The sequence below is a fragment of the Moschus berezovskii genome, chromosome 15 (assembly GCF_049115385.1).
Source record: "Moschus berezovskii isolate FMDL1 chromosome 15, NW_MosBer_1.0, whole genome shotgun sequence".
NCBI lineage: Eukaryota > Metazoa > Chordata > Mammalia > Artiodactyla > Moschidae > Moschus > Moschus berezovskii.
In genome coordinates this window covers 84,304,594-84,330,116 of record NC_142474.1, presented here as the reverse complement: position 1 = coordinate 84,330,116, position 25,523 = coordinate 84,304,594, and the positions used below count along the sequence as shown (strand labels likewise).

At 42.0% G+C, this 25,523-nt stretch overlaps 1 protein-coding gene across 1 annotated transcript in view; it reads right to left on the bottom strand.

Moving 5' to 3' along the window:
* The window catches only part of LOC129556406 (ADP-ribose glycohydrolase MACROD2-like), a 1,168,845-nt gene that overhangs the window by 135,916 nt on the left and 1,007,406 nt on the right, over window positions 1-25,523 (bottom strand). The window contains exon 8 of the mRNA XM_088844309.1: window positions 19,183-19,248. Within this exon, the coding sequence (XP_088700435.1) occupies window positions 19,183-19,248 (66 nt within the window). The remainder of the gene's footprint in view (window positions 1-19,182; window positions 19,249-25,523) is intronic.

Sequence of the window (25,523 nt, the reverse complement as noted above, 5' to 3'; positions counted from 1 at the left end):
GATCTATCACTAAGGTCAAGTGAACCTATTTGTTGAACAGAGAATAGGTTTTTTGATGTCCTACTTCCAACTGTTCATGGATGCTATTCCACCAACCACAACAGCTTATTTCTACTCTATGACATCAGATTTCAGATTACAGCTCAAAACTCCCATTCTCTACCCACATGGCACAGATAACCCCACACCAGAGATGCTTCTTGCCCCCAAGACCCTTTAACACGCTCCTGTGTATCTTCCCTTTTGGACTTGTCACTGCGTCTGGTTTGTTAGCCGTGGTGCATCCCAGTCAAGTGGCCTCTGACCACACCTTATTGCTCCATGCTTTCCTTTCCTCGTCTGCAAAGTGGGGTGATAACTGCACTTGTCTCACAGATGAGCATGGAATGAATGAAAACATGTAAAGTGTTTAGAAAAGAATCTAATGGATAATAAGGATTAGATAATAAGGATTAGATAAATTTAGTTGCAATTAGTATTATTATGACTGCTATTTGTTGTGCAGCACATGCCTGTAGGTCTCATTTTTCCATCTCAATTGTAAATTTCTTGAAGGCCAAGAGCAATGTTTTCTTCTTCCTCTTGCAGAAGGTCTTACAAAGAGTAAAAATATAGCAAATATCAGTTGATGACCATAATAGCATTTTCATTGGTGCTTTTAAATTTTTAAATTTAAATACATTTTAATTGGTACTTTCTGAAGGCCAGACTTTGTATGAATCGCTAGAAGATAAGATGATGGACAATGTACATATTGTCCTTCTTCCATGGAAACTGAGTTATAGTAGATGGAGCTGGGAAAAAGTAAGGTTGTAAAAGAAAAGAGAGGTGTCCACGGTTACAGATTACTGTTAAAGTGTTATGGATTAATTACAAGGGGCTGGGACAGACATTGAGTGGAGGAGCCGCTGTACCTAAAAAGATGGTCAGAAAAGGCTATGCTGAGATGGAGCCATAGTGGGGCAAGAGGTTCTGTAAGCTAAGAATGGAGGGGCAGGTGTAGTCTGTAATGTTACATCTTATATGTTGTAGTTATGTTTGCAATTAACTTTGGGGGAAACATGAAAGTATTACAAGAATTCAAGAAGCAGTGGGCTCATTTTGCTTTGCTTGGGAATGTCACCTGGCCCTAGGACCTTTTACTTTCTTCCATCTTCACTCATCCTTTCCCCTCCTATGGAACGGTTCTCTCTCTGAACCACGCTTCCCACCCTACAGTTTGCCTTTTTTTCATCAAGTAAAAAGAAACTCACTATGGTTCATATGGTGACCATATGCCCTGAATTTTTTTTATTGAAATATAGTTGATTTACAATGTTGTGTTAGTTTCAGAAGTACAGGATGTACAGCACAGGGATTCAGATCTCTCTCTCTCTTTCTATATATATCTACACCACTTTTTTCAGATTCTTTTCCCTTATAGGTTATTACAAAATACTGAGTCTACTTCCCTGTGCTATACAGTAGGTCCTTGATGGTTATCTATTTTATATATATATTGGGCTTCCCTGGTGGCTCTGATGGTAAAGCATTCGCCTGCAACGCAGGAGACCCAGGTTCAATCCCTGGGTCGGGATGATCCCCTGGAGAAGGGAATGGTTACCCACTCCAGTATCCTTGCCTGGAGAATTCTATGAACAGAGGAGCCTGGAGGACTACATTTCATGAAGTCGCCAAGAGTTGGACATGACTGAGTGACTAACATGCTCACACACAAACACATCACTAGCAACCTCTTAATGCTCTGAATTTTTAAGTATAATTCTAACTGCCAAGATTCTATTATATCTTTTTATCAGATCACATAGTATGATTCCTCAAAGGAAAAAAGAGAAAAATATTTTCCTTCTGAGCATGGGCCATCACCTCCTTTTGCAATGCAGGGCATGCAGGAGACACGGGTTCAATCCCTGGGTCAGGGAGATCCCCTGGAGGAGGAAATGGCAACCCACTCCAGTATTCTTGCTAGGACAATCTCATGGACAGTCTTCTAGCAGGCTACAGTCCATGGGGTCGCAAAGAGTTACACACGGCCGAGCGACTGAGCACACACACCGAGTGAATATTTAGTAAGGACTCTGCCTCAGAATGTGGTTGGCAAGGAAAACATTTATGGATAGTTTAGGTAAACTGAAGCAATCTAACGGCTTTTGAAAAACACGTCTCTTAAAAAACTTAGATCTTTTTGAGTCTCCCTATATCACAAAAACATCATAAATTGCAGTGCAAGCTGGGAGAATGTTGTCTTGCAGATTCATGCTGGGTCTAACACAGTGTCTGAGTGTGTGCACATGTGTGTGGTTTTGTGTATGCACAGACATGTGTGTGAGTGTTACTGTGCTTGCTGGACAAGAAAGAAAGCTAACTGTTAAATAAAATAGAAAAGTTTCCGCCAAATGCTGTCAATGTTTGTTAGGAGACCTTGTCTTTACACTTGATTAAAAAGATATTTCAGTCTTTGCCACAGGCTAGTCAATTATTCTTTTCTTTTTGTCTTAACAAAGCAGCAGTTCTGAGACATTCTCTGCCTCTCTCTCAATAAATATACCCACCTTGGGAACAATGGTGGAAAGGACAGGTGACAACAAAACATCATTAGGAATGAGGCAGATACACATTTTTGCTCATGGAATCTACTGTCAAAAACTGAGAGGCTACATTTTCTGAAACAAGAGAATACTCCTTCAAAAACACCATGCTGCCATGAATTTAGGAAACTCAAGTTCCATTTTTCAAAAGTTATTTTACTAGTGTTTATCTTTCATTATAATAATGATTATAATTTATCAAAAGCAAAACTTTAAACTATATGTTTTATTTCTTCTGGATAGGATATGAAATTGTTTCCCAAACTCTAATTTGTTGGATTAAAATGGTTTATATATGAAAAAAAGGACAAACAAAGCAACTTAAAAAGAAAAGATTTGGTCAGTTAAAATGAGAAATGCCACATGCTTCCATCTCCCCTGGGCTTCTCAATGCATGTCAGCACGTTGAAGGCTCTGAAAAGACCTGCAAGGTAGAAACTACCTTGCCTAAATTTGTGGTTTCTAGACTGTTTTGACTGCTGAATGTCCAACTCTTGGTGACCCCGTGGACTGTAACCCACCAGGCTCCTCTGTCCATGGAGTTCTCTAGGCAAGAACAGCTTTTATAGTTTACTAACACTTATTAACATCGTAAATGTCCATGCACAGGTGAATGGATAAAGATGTGACACACACACAGGATGGGACGCCACTCAGCCAGAAAAAGAATGAGATGATGCCACTGGCAGCAACGAGGAGGGCCAAGTATTAATAAGTCAGAAAGAGAAGACAAATGCCATCTGACATCACTTATATGCGGAATGTGTAATACTACACCAATGGACGTATCTACAAAGTGGAAACAGACTCACAGATGTAGAGAACAGACGTGGCTGCCAAGAGGCAGGGGGCCTGGGAGAGGGATGGAGTTTGAGATTCGCTGATGCAAACCGTAGAATGGACTACCAAGGTCCTACGTTATAGCGGGGGAACTATATTCAACATCCTGTGACAAACCATAATGGCAAAGAAGAGTAAAAAAATGTAAATATGTGTATATAACTGAATTACTTTGCTGTATGACAGAAATTAACACAATTTTGTAAATCAACTATACTTCAATAAAGAATAAACAAAAAGAAAAATAGACTGCTCTTAGCAGATGCTATTGATTTACTCAGATTGTCTAGGGATATACCTTTTATGGGTCTATTTTAAGGAGTTACTCCAAATATTATTTTTAATACTAATTAGCAAGAAACTGACAAGATAGAAAAAATTATACTGTCAGAATAGTACATTTTTATGAGTTAAAGTTCAACAAAAATTCTTGAATATGTATGAGTGATATTATGATTTTGATTTGTTGACAGAAAAAAACTGTGCATTTGTGGTGGGACGAGCACACATTTTGGTTCCTCTGGTTCCAGTGTGACTGCTTGTCTTGGTATAATTATTAACAGCACCCTCATCATGCTCAAAAGTGTGTTTGTTGTAAAGATGTATGATTATCCTTATTAGGTCATGTTGACAAAAGCATCCTAAAGTATGGATGTACAGACCTTCCATTTCAGGTCTTTTTTTTGTAAAAAACTAAAACACAAAGTAGGTAGAAGCAGCCACAGAAGGAACAAAAGGAAACTCTGTAAGTGGTATTCAATCTAGTTACCCAGCTATCAACTCCTTCTTGGTGAATGGGGGCTAGAGAGAGAGTTTGAAGTGTTCCTGCCTGTCTTTCTAGCTTACTCCAGTTGTATTCAATATTCAACAGGTCCCTGCCAGTATGACGGACCAGAGCATGTTCACCTTGATGGGCAGGGACTGAGCCACAGTTGTTGCTTTGTATTTTGATTATCACTGCAGTTGAGCTTCTTTAACTTTATACAGGTCAATCAATTTGGTGAGGATTCAATGAGATATAGGAGTCCTATTTGGAGTAGTTAGAATTCTAAAGCTAACGCATACATTTAATAACAGCAATTATAAAAAAAATGTTAACACCTGCTGAAAGTTTATTATGTTTGAACAGCTGTTACAAGCACTTTTAGTTTTCACAACTCTGTGATATAAATACTATTATTATCCCCATTTTACAGAGGAGAAAACTGAGGCACAACCTAAAAAAGTGACCCAAGGGTGGCGATGTGAATCCAAAATAAACTTATTTGGCTTATAAGGCTACCTGACTTGCCCAAAAGAGCTTAAAAGCTAGGCCAGTGAATCTGAAAATAGATTACAGGGATGCTTAATTCAGACCTATTAGGACCAATAGTTTGATCCAAAATTGTGTGTTGGACAAGGGTTACCATACCACTCAGTTAATTCCCATGACCTAGTCTGGGATACTTTTGTTTCCAAGCCGCACTCACCAGATCTTTAGAATACACCCAAGAAATCACATGACTGAATTGACTGCTACAAATGTATAATTACAGTCACACTTAAATTGTAAGAGAAAAAATACATATGTGAAAATGTGATTGGATGGCAACTGTTACTTGCCTTCCAATTACTGTATGTAAGGTGAAAGCGAAGTTGCTCAGTCGTGTCCAACTCTTTGCAACCCCATGGACTGTAGCCTACCAGGCTTCTCCGTCCGTGGGAGTCTCCAGGCAAGAGTACTGGAGTGGGTTGCCGCTTCCTTCTCCAATATTAAGATATATGTATTTTAAACTATACTAAGTGGGAGATAAATATAATTTAAATACCAAAAAGTAGATAAATGATTTTATCTACTTTGACCATTCAACCTGATTTTAAACATATTTAATCAAAGCATTTGAAGCACTTATCTGAAAAGCCTTATCATAAATTAAGCATAAATAACCAGCCTCAGTCATTGGAAATAATCTATATACATTCACCATTTAGAAGGAGCTTATCTTGTTCTCTTACAGGATAAGAATATCCAAGTCTGAAAGTGAACAAACAAGGAACTCCGTGGCTTGAATTTTTATTTGTGTTCTTACAGCATTTGGGGAAAATTGACTTCTTGAAACAGGAGGATTCTGCTCTAATAAGAGCCTTGATAATAGTAACAATCATTCTGGGAAAGTGGCCATGACATTAGGAGAATTATAAGTGGCCCTTGTCTGTGATAGGTTCCATATCCAAAATTGAGGACCTGCTATGCACAGGTCACTATGTTGGCCCTGAAACATGAAAATGAATGAGATCTGATAGCTGATTTCAAGATATTTACACACTAGTGAGTTGGATATGCATTGTATGTTACATAGATATAAGGCACATGATAGTTTTTATACAGATTTACAAGAAACAGGCGGAAAGACAGTTCCCTCTTGTATGAGGTAAAATGTAATAAGGAGAGGAGAAATCAAGAAAGATGAAAATGTGGATCTCCTCCTCTCCCTCCGCCAACTGCCCTGCATTATATGGATTGATTCCTGTCCTTGAAATGTTGGCTCAGATAATTTGATGGAAATAAGGGAAGGAGAGAGGAAGGGAACAGTGAAGTGAACTGGGAGTGAATCCTGGATGAGCAGGTGTAGTAGAATGATGCAGGCCAGTGAGGTTTGGGCGATGACAGGTAAGTGAGCTGGGCTACAGAGCAGGGTCCCTGTGGGGTATGAGGGAGCATAAACCAGACCATACAGAAAGAGGTCTGAGCTTCATGTCTGCTGGGCCCATAGCCGGAGGTTTCTGTGTCCTCCTTCCTGAGTAAGGCTGTCACTGCAGCTTAGGATCAAGGCCACAATGAGGGTCAGGACTGTGATGTGGGCCAAGCAGGCTGGTCTGCGCTGTCGCCTCAGCGCCCGGCTAACCCAGCCTGCGTCTCATTTCCCCACGCTGCCCTCCCACTGCGTCCTACTTCCCGCAGGCACGGAGTATCCCTTTCTCCAGAAGTATGATTTGGGAAGCAGCAAGGGGGGATTGAAGAAGCCTGGGTTTTGGGTTCAGGCAGATTTGTTTTCCAAATTCTGACTACCTTTTGGGTAACTGTACCAGTCACTCAAACTTTCTGAGCCTCAGTTACCTGCAAAATCAGGATAGTAATATTGACATCTTAAAAGTCATGAGTTATTACTTTATACCCAACGAATGGGTAAAAATTAGGAATAACAAAAATAATGATTGCTGATAGAAACACTAATTGTTATAGTCTTCTGAGAAAGCCCTTCGGCAATATCTATTAAAAACATATACTCTTCAAGGGAGAATGCATGCTTTGGAATTTTTCCCATGCAAATAAAAGCACTTCTTGTAAAGATATACGGGCAAAGACATCTATTGCAGCATTGTTTGTATGGCAATAAAGTGGGAAGAAAGTGCTTGCTCATCATAGGATAATGGTTGAATAAACTATAGTGCATCCAAGCTATGGAGTACATTTGAGCTTTACGATGGATAAATTAGATTTACACAAATGACTGCAAAGGGTTTCCACAAAGTTTTGCTGTCTGTAACAAGTGCATAGAATGTGAATATATTTTTTTTGGAAAATAAGCACATATATTTAACAATGGCTAAAAATTTTGTGCCTCCTATTGTGTATCAGCCATTCCTTGACATGTTTAAGGGGGTTGACTTGTTTTAATGTTCAATATCCTATGATGGAGGTGTCATCATTCCCATATGAGGAATTTGAGTAAATTCCCATTTACATATGAGGAAACTGAGGTGCACATAGATTAAATAATTTGTCCTAAGTCACATGGCTCAGAGAAGAGCTGGAATCTGGACTCTGGAAGTTGAGCTCAGAGACTAGATTCTTAATCATTGTGCATTACTTTCTGAATAGCTGGAAGGTGGAAAGTAACCAAACAAGATAAAAGGAAAATGATATTAGAACCACACATTATATAACTGATTTATACAAAATTTTACGTGGTTGCAAATATTCAGAAAGTGATGAGTGAAGAAATGGCCCTCAGAATGCAAATGGTAGTTGTCTCAAGGAGCTGTGACTACATATGTGTTTTTATACGTTTTTTTTTTTTTAAGTCTTAACTATTTTTTAAATTTATTTTCAATTGGAGGATAACTGCATTACAGTGTTGTATTGGTCATGTGTTTTTACTCTATTCCTTAAACACTCCCATTAATTATTTGAATTTTCTATAATAAACATATATTATTTTAAAAATAAAAAAAGGAACACTCTCTATTCATTATAAAAAAAATAAAGATTTGTATTCATTTTTTCATTCATTTGAATTTCCTTACAGGAATGATCGTGAACATTTACCAAGTTAAAAGAATGTTCCTGGCTAGTATAGAATTTAAAACTGAAGCGAAAGAAATGACTCAAAATGGAGCCTGGGTAAGTAAATTATAGACTTTTGCTCATTGGAATTATTAATACAATTAAATGATATTAGACTATCAAAAGACATGGAAAAAATTTCACAATCTTGCTATATTTAAAAGACAACTTCAAAATGGTATGCATTGCAGAATACTCCCCCTCCAAAAAAAAAAACTTCATATATATATATATATATATGTGTGTGTGTGTGTATGGTAGCCTAGAAAAAGACTGGAAGTTTATATACCAGCATACTAATATGTTTATTTCTTGGGACTGACATTATGAGTGATTTTTTCATTTCTTTTTTTGCTTATCTTTTCATTGAATAAACACACATTACTTTTAAAAGAAGAAGATAAAGGTAAGCGATAAGAAATATCTTAATCTTTTCCCTGGTAAATCAACCCAAAGTCAAGCTTTTAGCCTGAGGAACAGATCATAGATACACATCCAGATTTATCTAAACTATAAATACTGCATTTCTGTGTTATTTATAACAGAGAGAGATTGTAAATAACTAAATAATCTAACATTAGGACACTGGCTATGTAAATTATGGGGCAACCATATGATGAAATATTATGCCTCCAATAAAAAGCATGCCTGAAGACACGGGAAAATGTTCAGGGTATGTCGCTAGCTGAAAAACAAACTTTTCTTTTTATAATTTAATCTCTGAAATGAAAATGATTATATGCTTTTGTTACCTTTTATACTTTTCTGCATTTAAAAATACTTTTCAATAAATATGCATTATGCTTTCCAGTAGAAAAATAAGCACTAAAACATATAGAATAAGATACTACCATTTTCGAGGATTATGTAAGATCATGTGAGTATCTGCCATGGGAGTTAATATTGTTAAAGCAGTTCTCTCTCCAACCCCCATGCATACCTTTCTTTCTCTCCTTTCTCTCAGGTTACCTTTCTGTGAAATGAAAAATAGATTGTACAGAAATGTAAAGCACTGAGTCCAGGAGACACTCCATGTGTCTCAGCTCCTTCCCCTTCACTGAACTACCAGAGGGCAATGGCTCTCATTACACACTTCAGACTCTTACCACCCAACAGTGATAGATAGCCCAGAGGTGTCGTGGTGTCTGCAGACACTCCGTCGGTGCATATCTAGGACAGGGGAACAGCTCTGTCCCACTGTGGTGGGTCCTGGGGAGGATGCTAAGCAGGGCGAGAATGGATTCCAAGAACAGGGAAAGGACTAAGGGAACTCAGATGAGAGACGTCTGAGCGGAGCTTCATGGGTGGCCCAGTGTCTTGTTTCTCCAACAGTGTAGACAAGGAATAGAAACAGATTCTGGAGGCTTACAGCTACTCATGGTTAGAAGCATTTATACTCATCTCTTGGGCTTCCCTTGTGGCTCAGCAGGTAAAGAATCAGCCTGCAATGCAGAAGACCTGGGTTCGAACCCTGGGTTGGGAAGATCCCCTGGAGAAGGGAAAGGCTACCCACTCCAGTATTCTGGCCTGGAGAATTCCATGGACTGTATAGTCCATGGGGTTGCAAAGAGTCGACACAACTGAGCGACTTTCACTTCACTTCACTTCACTTGCTCATCCCTGAGTCCAATTCCTCACACATAACCCGACCCTTTCTCTGCTGTCTTCTTTGGCAAGTTTGACTCTTTCTCAAGCCTTCCCCCATCCTATAGAAATTCTGACCTCTAAGAGGCCTGAAACTAGATTTCAGGGTTAAGGTGTCGTTTGCCAAGTAACATCCCACTTCATGAACAGCAGACAGCAATGATGTGACTTACTCAGAGCTCCAAAGGAATACGAGCTCGAGTGTGTGTGCACCTGAGCGTTAGTTGATTTTGTTCATATGATGAGCATATGGTTTAGTCTAGCTGACCTTCAAATTTAAATTGGATACTGATTAAGAAATAAGATGGGCTTCCCAGGTGGTTCAACGGTAAAAGAACCCACTTGCCAATGTAGGAGATGCCGGTTTGATCCCTGGGTTGGAAAGATCCCCTGGAGAAGGAAATGACAACCCACTCCAGTATTCTTGCCTGGAGAATCCTGTGGACAGAGGAGCCTGGCGGGTTACAGTCCATGGGGTCACACAGAGTGGGACACGACTTAGTGACTAAACAACAACAAAAAGAAATAAGATAGGAGAATCCAGATGTGTTTAAATAGCATTTTTCCTCCTAATAAGGTGCCTTAACCTTGGCTGCGAGGATGATCTATTAAGAGTTAACAGATCAGAGAATTCTCCTTGAGTTAAGCAGACTGACTATATCTTAAATAATGATGATGATGTAGCAATTTCAACCAGAGTACTTGATATTCCTAATGCTCATTTTAATCCTGGGTTTACACTCCCCTTCATCTGACTGCCTCTATATTTGCTAACTTAAATAGCTTAACATTTGTACTCTTGGGTTTGTACTTAAGGATTTAAATTGTAAACTACCGTTAAATCAATCACTGGAATATTTTTACCAGTAGAGAAAGAAATCTGCCAATAGACAAGTGTGTGCCCTGTTTTATAAATGACCTCAGAGCTCCTATCCACTGACAGATATTTTCTCAGTTTTCTTTAACTTGGAGTTCATTTCTATTCCGTCCTGGCTGTTGCGTCTACCCCGTATGGATGAATTATTCATCAGCATTCCTCCTCCTCATGTCTCATCCTCCCAGCTCAACCACTGCCCACCCAAGGGCTGGGATGTGTCACTGGGAACAGGTGTCCTCCATCTGGAACTCAGAATCTAGCTCTTGAACTATGAGTTCTACCTCATTCTGTTAGCGGTTTGGAAGGTTAGCAGTTACACAGGGAAAATGGGCAATAAGTATCCATTCTCAGAACCTGGTGGGAAATGTGTCTAGAATACTTGAACAAAATCACAGACCTAGAAGACATCCCCAGAGATGTTTCCTCTTGAAATTATTCTGCTTCCACATACCTGTTTTAATTAAAAAAAAAAATCTTATCTTTCAAATCAAGTGATACTAGCCTGCTCATTTTTTGTTTGTTTGTTTATTTTTAGTCCTTACACTCTAAGAAGACATTGAGGTTCCTGTGGGAGCCAAAATTATGACAAATATAAAGCCAGCCAACCAGTGGTCATGTATGGATGTGAGAGTTGGACTGTGAAGAAAGCTGACTGACGAAGAATTGATGCTTTTGAACTGTGGTGCTGGAGAAGACTCTTGAGAGTCCCTTGGACTGCAAGGAAATCCAACCAGTCCATTCTAAATGAGATCAATCCCGGGTGTTCTTTGGAAGGACTGATGCTGAAGCTGAAAATCCAATACTTTGGCCACCTCATGCGACGAGCTGACTCACTGGAAAAGAGTCTGATGCTGGGAAGGATTGGGGGCAGGAGGAGAAGGGGATGACAGAGAATGAGATGGCTGGATGGCATCACCGACTTGATGGACATGAGTTTGAGTGAACTCCTGGAGTTGGTCATGGACAGGGAGGCCTGGCGTGCTGTGATTCATGGGGTCGCAAACAGTCAGACACGACTAAGCGACTGAACTGAACTGAACCAACAAGCAAAGCTAACAATAACTGATAAAGCTCAAAATCTCTGAAAATTATACTGGAAAGGATACAAAAAAAAGGCAAGCCCATAATATTGGTGATTCCAAGACCTAAGAAGAAGATGCTGGGTCAGAAGCAAAGCCTAGAAACAAAGACAAGAGCAGGGGCTCCTTGAGAACCTTTGGTCAGCAAAAATGCTCTGTACTTAAACTGGAGAGTGTAATAAGCATTTTTATAAGCAGTCTTATAGCTGCAAAGATCATAAATAGCCCAGACATCACCAAGGAGATATATTTCTGCATGTAACATGACGGTGAATATTTGAAATGAATTCTCAACACATATGAATGCCTTTTAACCTCATCATGACCTCAATCTTGGAGGATCTCAATGGTAAATTCATTTCTTTTTTCATTCTAAGCCATGTCTCTATCAATCAAGCTAAACTATGTAATATTTCCAACACTTGCAGTTCTATAAGCAATAGATGCTTAGTCTAAGCATTGGAATGATAATCAGTTAAAATAGTGGTCTTCTATAAATACATGCTATTTCAGAAAAAAGGCAAAAATCATAACCTATATATTCTAATTTTAATGGAAACTGGGTCACATGTAAATGTGCACTTCAAAATTCTTTTCCTTAGATACAGGGGTTAATGGATATTAACAATTTCAGTAAAAGAATCCCCCAAACTTCACATTTGGTCTTACTAGGAAATGGCATTTGTGATACATGACAGAACTCATTGGAGTTACCACCATTAAAAGTTTTGTGTAAAAAAAAGAAACACCTAAAAGTGTTCTGAGAAACTGATTCTGACATGAGCAATTAATGGTGTGAGATCCTAAAAGCATGAAGAAACATCGCAGTGTGTTTCTGTAAAGGGGTGATATCTCCAAACCAAACAACTCCACAGGAAAAATCTCAGTTTGAAGCACTTAAATTAGACTGTTTCTCTTGTTTCCTAAAACTCTGCTATTCTACTTCAAGACATTTAAAAGTTTTTTTATCACAGGCTGAATGATTGGGAGCGTTTCTCAGGTGTCTCAGTGGTCAATAATCTGTTTGCCAGCGCGGGAGATGTAGGAGACACAGGGAGATACAGAGGATGGAGGTTCGATTCCTGGTTGGGGAACTAAGATCCCACATGCCGCGGAGCAACTAAGCCTGTGCACAAGAGAAGCCCACGACACACCACAAATAGAAAAAGCCCACACGGTGCAAAGTAAACCGAGCACAAAAAACCCCCAAAACCAACAGAAAACAACAACCAAAAAACACAGATTTGAGTCGTATAAAGGGAGATGCCAAGGGAGTCATTAAAAAAAAAAAAAGACAATGAACTGGAAAAAGACCACCAAAAGCAGCAGAACAGTGGATGCTGTCTTGGTCCACAAGATTCCCCTTCAGGAAGGAAGAGCTTCCTCTCCTGTTCGTAGGCTGCCCTCATCCCTTCTCAAGCTTCTAGGGTCATCTGAACAGAAGAGAGAGGCTTCATCCAAGACCACAACCCGTTCCCCTGGCAGCCAGTGACAGGTGACTCCTCAGTGGGAGTTTTAAGAGCCAGACTCTCACACCACAACTGGACATCTATCTCAGAACTGTCACTCCATCTTCAGCCTGGCTGCGGCTTCGGTTTAGAACACCTCACAGTTCAGTTTCTTTTTCCAGTTTTGCATGCTCTCCTTTCACAAGTGTTTCTTCCAAGAGCCCTCCCTAATAAAGGTTAGCTCCCTAGTCTCCCGGGGAACCCATCCTGCGTAGGTACCAGGTGAACAGTTTGAGCAATGGGCGTGTATTGCTGTATTCTGGGAGGTAATTCTCCACTCTATAGAGGAGAAAACTGAACCACAGAGAAGTTAACTACTTGTGATGACATATTAATTCCTTGCTAAGTACTAGAATTCCCTGTGAAAGGCCACATACGTTGCGAGTGCCAGAGACAGGGTCTAGGCCTCAGGCATCTGGCCCCGGAGCTCACACTCTTAGCAACCCTCCTTCCTACACAGGACGCCTCACTTATAAAAACCATTCACAGGCAGCATGAGATGAGATGAATGACGTAAACAGTTGAGTATTATTTTTAAGACACCTTTGATTTTCTAAACATCGATTCCAGGACTAGCTAATATCAGTCTTATACGCAGATATATTTTCTTATCATTCCAAACTGAAGAAATGCATTCAGCATATTAGTCTAAAAGTTGCAAGGAGGTCATACGGTTTAGCAGACGCCCATTTGTACAACAATCTCATCTACCATTCAGAGAATTTTTAGTAGTTATCAATTACAGATTTAAAATATTACTTTTTTGTGTGTGGGGACAATTAATCACAGGGGGGAGAAATGACAATTTCATTTTCCTTTAGGTAATACATATTTTTAAAACTGTGTTATCTGCACATGAATGTCCCTGCAATTTCTCCCTCAAGTTTTCTCTTAGAACCTACATAAATTTTTCCTTTTTTCTTCTTTTAAAGATACTTGGGTCAGCAACATTTTCTCATAGTAACTGTCCATAGAATGAGGAATGACAGTCTTGTCAAAGATTTACGTTCAAGGATGCCTTTCAAACATTTCTTTTTTATTCTGTCTAGGTAATGGAGTTCTCTGGCAGGTGATTCTCAAATGAACCCATTCCTGACAAGTAGCTGTAAACAGCCTCCTTCTGCTGTTTCAAATAAACATCTTCTTTAAACATAATTTTTCCAGTCATCCTGTTGTTTCATGAACAGTTACTGTTAGAGGAACAAATGGATATACAAATTCTGAAAAGGGTAGATATGGAATAAAATAGAGCGGGTTGGATATTTGTGTTGGAAATAGAGATGCTTAAAGAGGATTGGATGGATTTGCTCACGAGTTCATTTTCCCCAAACAAACAAATTCCAGATGGTTTTCTAAGAGTTTGCACAGAGTCTTAGATGAGCAAGTGGTCTCCTACCTTCATCTTTCCAGCCTTCAAGTGCTCCCTCTGAAGAAGGGCTGGGCGCCGAGGCCATGCTGGTGCCATCTGTGAGGCAGAAAGAGACGCCGACTCAGAGCCCGCGCTGCGAGGCGGGCGCGGCCCGGCGCCTCCCCTCCGCTCGGCCGAAGGAAGCGGAGCCCGTTTCCGGCGCTCAGACACCCAGCGGTCTCCGCAGGGGCTCGGGTTTGTTGCCCCCTCTGTGACCAATGGGACGCGCTCCCGGGGCGGACTGAGCCCAGTGAGCTAGAACTGCGTTTCGGTGAAGCAGGCTGGGTCTGTCACGCTTGGGCCCTCTGTGTCTTCCCTCGCCTCCAGAATGGTAGGCTCGTTTTCTTAGTAAAAGTTTGCGAGTTTCTGCGAAGCGCTCTTCTGTGTGTGTTTCAGGCCTGGGTTTCCTTAGCGCCGCGCCTCGTCGCATCACGCCATGCTGTCAGGCTGCAGGGGCCGCGGCCCACGGGTCGGTGCAGAGGCCCGGAGAAGGGGCGCGTTTGTCAGAAGGCACCAAAAGCCAGGCACAGGGTGGGCACTCGGGGACCTGGAGGGCCCTGTCCTGCGCTCTCCCCCTCCCCCAAGCACAGCAGCAATTAACCTCATCGGAGCTGGTCTTTCTATTTAGGACTTCAGCACTGCAGGGACCCATTCCACTTGGCCTGCAGAATAGTAACTAACTTACTAACACTAATATAGTAAATTTAAGATGGGAAGGATGACTGAAATCATTTGGAATGGTTAATACTTGACAAATGGAAAAGGAATGTATACATTTTTTCATGCAGTAACCAGGTCATAGAACTAAAGATAACTCAAAAACCCATGACAACACACACACACACAAGCTCAGGACATTTATATTAGCCTACAGCTGGGCAAACGTGTTAGTTGCTCAGTTATGTCCGACTCTTTGCAACCCTGTGGACTTCTCTGCCCATGGGATTCTCCAGGTGAGAATACTGGAGTGGGTTGCCATTTCCTCCTTCAGGGGATCTTTCCAACCCAGGGATCGAACTCGTGTCTCTTGTGTCTCCTGCATTGGCAGGCGGGTTCTTTACTGCTAGCGCCACATACAAAGTCTTCCAGAGTGGGTAAACATTCCCTTCTTCAGGGGATCTTCCTGACCTCGGGATCCAACTTAGGTCTTCTGCATTGCAATTAGATTCTTTACTGTTTGAACAACCAGGGAAGCTCACAGCTGAGCGAAAGAATATAACAAAAACCTATTTTATAATAAAGTGTTGAAAATCTAAAAAAAAGATTGATTTTTTCCATACAAAGTAAAAAAGTGGCTACCTTGGTAAAGCCTCTAAAATTTTACAGATACACTTATTAAACTGAATCTTTGAAATGGTATTAATATTATTCTGTGAGCAATTGATAAATATCTATATTTTCAACAAACTAAAGGCTAACCAGATATTTTTCTCAGCATATCCTTTGTCTGTGATGTACATGACTATCACTTTCAGGTCACATTTCTGTCAGAACAGAGGATAAAAGTTTTTAGTCGGGAGATAATGGGAGATGAATCACTTTCTTTTGTTAGGTGACAAACTCCTACAAACAGCAAAAGAACAGACTAAAAATAATCAACTCTCCCTTGATGTCACATCATCCTAGTTCTATGCTTCCCTTCAAGGCAAAACTCCCCGAGAGAGCAGTCCATTCTGTCGCTCCAGACTTCCTCGTCTCACAGTCTCTCTGTAACACACTCCAATTGGCTTCCATCCTCCTTGCACTATTCTCTTCTTAAAGGTGTCAGTGACCTCACTTTGCCAAATCCAAGGGTCATTTTTCTTTTCTTATCTTCCTTGACTTCTCAGGAGCATTTCAGAGTCTACTCTGCTCTTTCTGAAATACTTTCTTGATGCAGCTGTTCCTTCTCCCTTGTTGCCACATATCTCGATGCCATGGTAGACCAGGCCCGATTCTTCCCCTAATTTACATGTTCTCTCCAGTGAATCTCACCGAGCCATGTGGCTTTAAGTAGCATTTCTACACCAGCGACACCCAAGCCTGTATTTCCGGTCCACATCTCTCCCTAGAAATCCAGACTCATATATCTGACTGGCTTCTTGACGTCCCATATGGCTGAGAGTCCTCATGGATTTACCATGGCCAAATTTGAACTATCAACTCTATTAACAAGAACTGTGCCCTGTGGCCAGTCTTTCATACAGTAGTCAGTGGCACCATCATCCACATAGTTCCTGATGCTAAAAGCCTAGGATGTGGCCTGGGTTCCCATGCCCTGTATCTAAGCATCAGTACATCCTGTCACCTCTGCCTCTGGGATGAAACACAGCAGTCCACTTGTCTGCATTTCCAGAAACCGCCATCACTACTTTCCTGCTATAGTCTCACTGACCTCACTTTGGCTCTTCTGACTCATTTTCATTCACAGGCAAGAGTGAGCCAGTTAAAACTGATTATGCTCCCTCACTACTAAAAGCCTTCCATTGGCTTCTCCTTATAGTTCTAATAGAATCAGTTCTTACTGATTACATCAGACATAACCTGGTCCTATGGTGTTTTCCCAAATCTCACCCTGGTTCTCCCTCATCCATCAGGCTCCAGTCACTCTGAACTTCCTTCTCCAACCTGTTAAAATTCACCTGAACATCTGCATTCTCTGGTCCCTCCATCTGGAACATTCTCCTGCCATTTTATCCCTGAAATTTCACTTTAATTACCGTCCTCAGGGAGTCCTCCCTGAGTCCAGCCAGTGAAATGTTGCCTTCTCAGGATTCCTTCTACATTACCTCATTTCTCCACGAGGCGCTTATCACTACCATGCTTTTCTTATTATTTCCTTTTGGATCACTGCCACTCGAGTATAAATTTCAAGGAAGAAAAGATACTGTCTTTATAGTTCGCTGCCCTATTTCAGTGTCCAGAGCAGTGCCTGGGCCACCGTGAGTGTTGGATAGGTATTTGTTGAGTGGCCGTTTGAGGAATAGGATCTACCACTTTGATTTGATCATGACAGCAGTCAGAACCACTGGATGATGCTGGCTGGAGATTGTGCTTTTTGCATGATATGGAAGAGGCATGCAGAGCTGTGTAGTTAGAATTGAAGCTGGACTTTCTAATGAATGAAAGGAAGATATTTTTATTTTGGAAGTATAACAGCAGGTCAAAAGGACTTTAATGACCACCACTGCCCCTCTGACTTCTCTGCACTAGGACGAGGGAGGTAGAGCAGTTACAACCAAGACGAATCCTGCCACCGGCCTCCGAACCGGCGGGCAGGCCTGCTTAGAAGAACAGGAAGAGGTGTGTTTAGGAATCTTCTCTACACTGAGAGGCAGCCACATTGTGGCGGTGATGTCCATCTGAGAGGAGGAGAAGAAGACTTATGTTCTGCGACTCTTTCCTAACATGCAAGATGGTCCCAGATCCATAAAGAAACTGCCTGTTCTCAACTGATTAAGGGGAAAAGAGATGAATTAATAAAATGCAGGCAGATGTGTGTGCATGCATACATGTGTGTGCCTGTGTGTGTGTACACACGTGTGTGTGTGTATGTATATGAATAGGGTGGGAGAAATTTATGTTGATAAAGACAGTTTGGGACAGAGAGCAACTGGGGTCACAAAGAATCAGACATGACTGAGCACACAAGCGCACACACACACATACACAACACACAATGAGTGACTAAAACCTGCAAAGCCACAGCATTCAGAGAATGGCCTCAGCTGTCAGCAGCTGGCTGACTAATACTCATCAGCCCCAAACAGTGAAAACAGTGACAGCTTTTCACAGAAGCCTCATCTTCCATGGAACACAACGATGTGGTGACCAGGAGCTGGGGGCAACAGTGGTGCGGATGACAACGTTTTTCTATATCAGAAATCCATTCCGTCTCAAGGACCACATTTAAGCAAGCGGAGCTGTGAGCACGCCGCAGGTACACAAGGTCCCTGGCGCCTTGCTTCAGCGCCTCCTCTGATTGGCCGTCTTCAATTCCATCTTCCAGTTTAATAATAAAGGCTTTCGGTTCTCCAGCAAAAGTTCCAAGGTTAATGGAGGAACTTCTCAGGGACAAACCTATCACACTACCTGGTTTATTTCTGAGTCCAGGGTATGGCTCAGAGTGTGGCTGGCACATGAGCAGAGCTCCCCATTTGAAAGATGCCCCACTCATTGGAACCAGAAGAGTGACTTGGGAAAATAGAAGGAGGAAGTTTTTATTTGCGTGGTTACGTTGACAACTGCATAATGTGTAGTGAACCATTCTTTCAGAGGAGAGCGTGCCTGAGCATAAAATGGGGAGGAAGGAAAGAAAAGCCTAAGTTGATGACCATCTTTTTTGAGTCTTAAGTGTTAGAAATGTTCAATTTACAATCTACAGCAGAATATCTCTAAGCATTTCATTGGCACATCTGTTCTTTGGATCTCACAGAGTTCTGGCTGTGGGGTAGTCAAGGCCACATCACAGCATCATCCACAACAGAAGCATAGCTCTTCAAAACTGAGTGCCAAACAGAACGGGACGCTCCATGTGTCGTGGAAGGAAAGCCTCTGATACCTGTCCTTTGAATGTTTTCCATTTCGTTTTTCCCCTCAAACTAAATCTGCTGATTCTGACCTGCCCTAGTCAGTCCAGCTCTGACGTGCTCCTCCCAGCCTCTGCTGGCCCCGTGCAGAGCGTCACGGAGCAAACTGCTATCACACAGGAGCAAAGAGGAGCTCGTGACTGACGCCTGAGAGGGCCCTCTTCCGACTAAAGACCCCGACGCTCGTCGCTAGCAGGGCTGCTGATTGCCTGAGGGAGACCACAATGGACCCTGAGCTTAACCCAGGGAAACGGCATGAACCCTGAAAACAGCACCGAGTCAAGCTGTTGTTCACCTCTGGGGACGAGGCCGAGGAGACGCTTCAAAAGCAATCTGAGCCCACCTGCTTCGTGGCTCTGCTCTTCTGTTTCTTCTGCACTTGGCTTTTCCTCTGGACCACTCTCATCTTCTACGAAAACCACAGAGGGGAAAAAAAATATACATCAAGTCAATTTATGAAATATCTCTTTATGGCTAATATGCAGCAGTGAAATTAATTGTAACCAATGTAGCATGACTCGCCATAAAGCGAGGCAGAGAGATGAATCAGAGGCGTGAAACAGAAAAATTACCTACATAAATAGGTGCATTTATCCTCGGCCCTTCTCACATGATTTGCTTGGTGGAAAGCTGAACTGCGGTAAACAAAATTCACTCAGCAGTTCTAGTCACATCTCTCCTCTCACACAGCACTTCCCAAAGTGCCAAACAGATTTTAATTTCAATTTGCTTTTTTCCCTTGAGTCAAGCAATATGCACTGTGTAAGGAGTGTTGGCTGATTATGTTCCTACGCACTTTATTTTCCTGTTTGATTTATGTTGCAAAAAACCCACCTATTTTTACTTAACTTTTTTTTTTACAGTTTTTACTTAAATTTTTTACTGGGGTATAGCTGCTTTACAGTGTTGTCTTTCTGGTGTACAACAAAGTGAGTCAGTCATACATATACGAACATCCCCTCCCGCTTGGACCTCCCTTCTGCTCCCCCCCCCACCTCATTAATTTCTTAGACATTTGCTTACATTTTACACATGACAGTCCAACATTTCTGTGCGACAAAATATTCTGTCTTGAACAGATTATGCTGGTCAAGTTTATGCCGGAATACATAACTCCTTGAAAAATAAATAACTGGGCAGGTATAACGGTGGCTATGTATTAGAAATTAGCTAAAAATTTCCCTTTGGCTTAAAATGTATATAATATATCTCTGTGGATTTATGTGTTGAAAAGAGTAAACTTTTCAAAGGCAAATAAAGGCATCATTTTAGAACTCATTGCTGGGAGGGTTTCCAAATGTGTTTAGAAATTTTTTTAATGATAAATTTACATAAAGACAAAGGAATAAAATATAAGACACAGTTAAAGTACAGAAAACAGAGAAGCAGAAGTTATCTGAACACATGGGTTACAGATGGCCACAGCACCCTGTTGCTCAAGAGGTAGAAGCTACTTCTTTACTCCTTAAGTTCCGACTGGTTCTATGACTTGTTTAGACCAGTGAAACGTGGACATGATTCTCTGGGCCCCTCAAGCCAAAGCCTAAGAGAACCAGCAGCTTTCCCCTTCTGCCTTTGGGAAGCCAGTCACCCTGCTTAAAGACACTCAGGTGAGCCCCCTGAGGGGAGAGGGGGACAGGGAGAGAGTGGCACAGGGGGGCCAGACATGTGGATGGAGCCCTCTCCCACCTTCCTACCTGGTCCTGCTGCCAGCTGAACGCACCCAGTTGATGACCACAGCCAAGATCACAAGAGCAGAAAGATCACCCTACCGAGTCCTTTAAAAATTCCTGACCCCCAGCCAGGCTTAGACCACTTAACCGAGTTGTACTTGAGTGCTTTGACCCACCATCTGTTACAACTACCAACACTTAATACAGAGGCAAAAGGATGGGCATCCTTCCAGAGGAGGACACGATTTGTGGAGCTGAAATAAGAGCCTCGGTGCCAGTGAGGGAACTTTTCACCAAGCAGCTCTGCAAAAGAACCTATTTAGGAGGGTGGAAAATGCGAAAACATCTGGAATTGACCTGAATGAAAGAAAAAGTTTATAACAGAGTGTCAAATATATATAAATAAATAAATAAGAGCAACACTGACATGGGGAAGGGGTGCAATTGATGAATAAATGTATAAGTATGGGGACCTCCCCAGTGGTCCAGTGGTTAGGGATGGACCACTTCTTTGCAATGCAGGGGACATGGGTTTGATCCCTGGTCAGGGAACTAAGATCCAACATGCCACAGAGCAGCTAAGCCCACTTGCCTGAACTACTGAGCCTGCGCTCCAGAGCCCGTGTGCCACAATGAGAGTCCATGGGCCACAACGAAAGATCCCACGTGATACAATGAGGCTCCTGCACACTGCAACTAAGACCCAACACAGCCAAATAAATAAAGTATGTGTGTAATTCCCTTGCTTGCTCCTTGGAAGAACAGCTATGACAAACCTGGACAGCGTATTAAAATGCAGAGACATCACTTTGCTGACAAAGGTCCTTATAGTCAAAGCTGTGGTTTTTCCAGTAGTCATGTATGGATGCTGAATACTGAAGAATTGATACTTTTCAACTGTGGTGTTGGAGAAGACTCTTGAGAGTCCTTGGACTGCAAGGAGATCCAACCAGTCAATCTTAAAAGAAATCAACCCTGAATATTCACTGGAAGGACTGATGCTGAAGCTGAAGCTCCAATACTTTGGCCACCTGATGTGAAGAGCCAACTCATGAGAAAAGACCCTGATGCTGGGAAAGATTGAAGGCAGGAGCAGAAGGGGATGACAGAGGATGAGCTGATGGGATGGTGTCACTGACTCAATGGATGTGAGTTTGAGCACATTCAGGGAGCCTGTGAAGGACAGGGAAGCCTGGCGTGCTGTAGTCCACGGGGTCACAAAGAGCTGGACAGGAGTTAACGACTGAATCACACCAAATTCCCTCTGCCCAGCACTGTGCTGTTTGTCACAGGCTCACAGCATAACCTGGGTGGGGGTGGCTCTGCGGTTCCCCAAACCCAAAGTTCTCTGTTGCGTATTTGCAAGGGCATTTCTGACGTCTCTCTGTTTTGGTTTTCCAGGGAGGTGCTGTAGGAAGGCAACAGTCATCCCTGATGTTCCCGCTCCTGTTCACAAGGTCCAGTTGGTACAGGAGCATGTGTCAAATCCATAGGTCAGTGTTTTGCCTTCCTTCCCCTCATGGACTCAGACTCAAGCAGGAAAAATCTACCAGCTTTCCTGTCTCCCCTGACAGCCAGACCTTTTAACACAGATTTTACAATAGGCTTGAAGTCTGCAGTGACCGACTGTTTTTAAAATTAATCTGGTCACTGCATCTCTCGTGGAGTGGGGGTAAAAGCTTTCTTGTGAAGAGAGAAAGAGAGAAGGGAAAGAGCAGCCACAACTAAGTCACAGGAAGGTTCCAGCAGTCCTAAACACGTGAAAAGGAAATTCAGAGCCCCCGCGTCCAGCTGTATAACCTTAAGAAGCCGTCTGGCTCTTTGTCTCACCTACAGCTGCTGAGTTTTTACATGTAATCTCCGCATCCGCGCTGCTCCCACTCCCTAATGAAATTGCCCAAGTGGCATGTTCTGTTTTCCTCTGGGAGAACAGAGTCTTGGCTGTGGGGTGCTCTGGGTTGCAGGATTTCTGCCCTTTGGAAGCAAATTCAAGAAACACTTGGTATGTTTATTGTGGAGTAAATGGCTTCTAGAAGAATGCTACATTTGGCATTTGAGGACCTTGCCCTCAAACGAAAAGGATTAGGTATATTGCTTTCATCAGTTTCCAAAGACAGTGCATTCTCAGGGCCAGCAGGGGGAGCCAGTGTAGAAGTCTTGCTTTCCAAGCCCAATTGATACATTCTCCCGCGATTAGACTAGCATTCATTTCACTTTCAGAAGGACAGTCCGCCTGGCTTCTAACATCCCATCCATTTAAAATGCCTCAAATGGGTGAGTTCTGAGTGAAACAGTGGGTTTCCTCTGGTAGGAAAGAAAAAAATCCCATTACACCGTTACCCATAAGTATTGGATAAGGACAAGCTTTCCTTTTTGTGGGCTTGTCTGTCTAGCTATCTTCACAGGAAGCACATAAACAGTGAAAAAAGTGAAGTAGACTGGGGAATGTAAACTTGAGGTTATTAGAAGGGATTTAAAAGGCTCACAATAAATGTGAAGAAATACAGGGAAGTGACAGGCTATTTTGTGAGCTTAAAAAATGTCACATGGAAGCTAAATTCTCCTAGTTAATACAGCTCTAGGATTCCATATTTATTTCCAATAATAAATTTCTACCTCATTCATGTTGAGTGTCACATAAGACTACTTCCCCATGCCTAAAAGCATGGTGACCTGTGCAAATTCTAATGGTTGAATTATTTTTGCTTCTCCAGTATGAAAACTCTGCCCTCTATTCTTTCAACCCATATGCATGCAGCACATACTATGTGCAAGGATATTTCAGGAATTTTATAGAAATAAAAATGAGAGACTCCTGCTGTAAAGCTGGAGCCTAGCAGAATCCTGCAGGGCTCTCCCACGTTCTCAAGTACAAAACCAAGAAGTTCATGATCAGGACAACAGCGTTGCAGACTCAGCATCTGATGCATGTTCTTGAGTTGCTCTACAGTTACCATAACTGCCACCAGAGGGAAAAAATCTAGCTGTGTGATGCCAGACTGCAGCCACAACAGAAGCTCCTCCCTTCGTCTCAGGCACACCGAGTCACGGTCAGCGTGATTCCAAGAGCTGACCTCCAGAAAACGAGATGGGCACGACTGTCCAGAATAGTCTCTGTCTTTGTTGGCATCAATATAATTGTAGTCTATCCTGCCCATATACGAGAGCAGGCAATTAAAACTGTCAGGAAAGAGACGCTGACGTCTTCCACTCTAGAACACTATGTCGACATGAAGAAGTTCCAGAAGACAGACCGTCCCCTCTAATCCCACAGAATTGGAATGATGTTCTGACAAGTGGGGACTTGCCAGCAGCTCTTTGAAGCAAACTTCCCTCAGCAGAAAGCCCCTTTTCTTGTCACTGTAGCAAAGCTGTACTGTAATTAATTTTAAACCAGGCACCCCCACCTCTACTCATATCCGGCCTAAGCACGCCTTTCAAACCTTTTAATCAAATAAAACCTTGCCTGATTTGCAGATCAAAGAAGAATAAGCAATTAACAGATGACCAGATCTCTTTGCTAGCTTCCCTTCCAGTAATCTCATGAGCAAACTGTGTGACCAAGCTGTGTGAACAAGATAATGTCTAGGGGAAGATCACAGACGTCAGCGGCCTGAGCACAGTGGGGGACAGTGGAGAGTCCGACCCTCGGCCTCAGTGATTAACTGAGGTTCCTCTCCTCCTCTCCTTTAAACCTGTCATGGCTGAGTGGAACCTTTGGAGGTGTGTTTTGGGGGATGCTGAGTCCACCATCTCCCCAGGTTGTTGACTTCTGATTAAACGCCCATTCCTTTCTACCATTTGTGAGTATTAATTCTGTAAGTGGTAAGCAGTAGGGTCTCCCATTGATAACAAAGTGAGTTTGTGTAAATATGCAGTTCATGTTTAATTCTATATGGATGAGCTTTTTAAGGGCAAAATTTCAATGTCGTGGCTACAAGTTGCTCTCCTGATATTTGCAGTTCCTTTTGTGAAATGTGCGTAGGATGGGAAGGGAAAAGGAGGTAAATCAGAGCAAATACACCTTGCTGCTGGGGAAACAACCTGACGTGTACTGCCTGCTAGTACACTGTTATCTTTTCCAAGATTTCTGGACATGGGCAGGGCACAGGCAGTTGAAACTCAGTGGTTTGCAGATTGGGTTACTGGTTTCAGTTCTGAGTTCCTTGGTAATGGATTATATGTCTCAGAGTCCTTCCACTGCTGTTGGACGTGACCCGGGATATGGCCAATGAAGTGTCAGTGGACATGACAGGAGCAAAGAGCTGGAGTGTGCTGCTTAACCGGACCTAGTGCTGTGCTTCTACCACCGGCACGACAAGATGATGCCTCGGTAGCCGCTGGTTGAGAGAGGGTGAGAGACAGCAGGGGCAGACCTGACGCACATCAGAGTCTGCAGGCAAGACCAGAAACCCACAGCGTGGTGCGCAGCAGCCCAGTGGAGCCACATCAGCAGACCCACGGTCAACCTGTAAACCCTGGGCATGAAGATAAATCTTTTAGTTGTAAGGCTCTCAACTTTGGGGTGATTGGTTATATACTTTTACTGTGATAATAGCTGATTAATACAAATGGTATCTTAATTTTTCTCAGGTCAGGAAGTCTCAGTTTTTGTTTTTTTTTAACTCAGTACTTTTTCATTTATAAAGAATTCAGTCTTAAATTTTGGATTTTGCCACACAGTTATATTCTTACACATTCCAAAATTCTCTAGAAGACAGACACACTCAAAAAATAAATTCAGCTTATTTAAGGAATGTTCTTGACAAGTATGCACTGCCATGAATGTTTATGCTTTACTTAATAGAGCTACGTGGTAGCAGGATAATGCCTAGTTAATACCGGCTGACACGTATGGAATATTGGCTATGTTCTACTCAGTGTCTCAATGCTCTGCATAGATTATCAAATTTAATTCTCATAACAACCCAATGAGGTGATATTATTATTATCCACATTTCGTGGGTGGGGACACTGAGGCACAGAGATGTTAGATAATTTCCCCGCGATC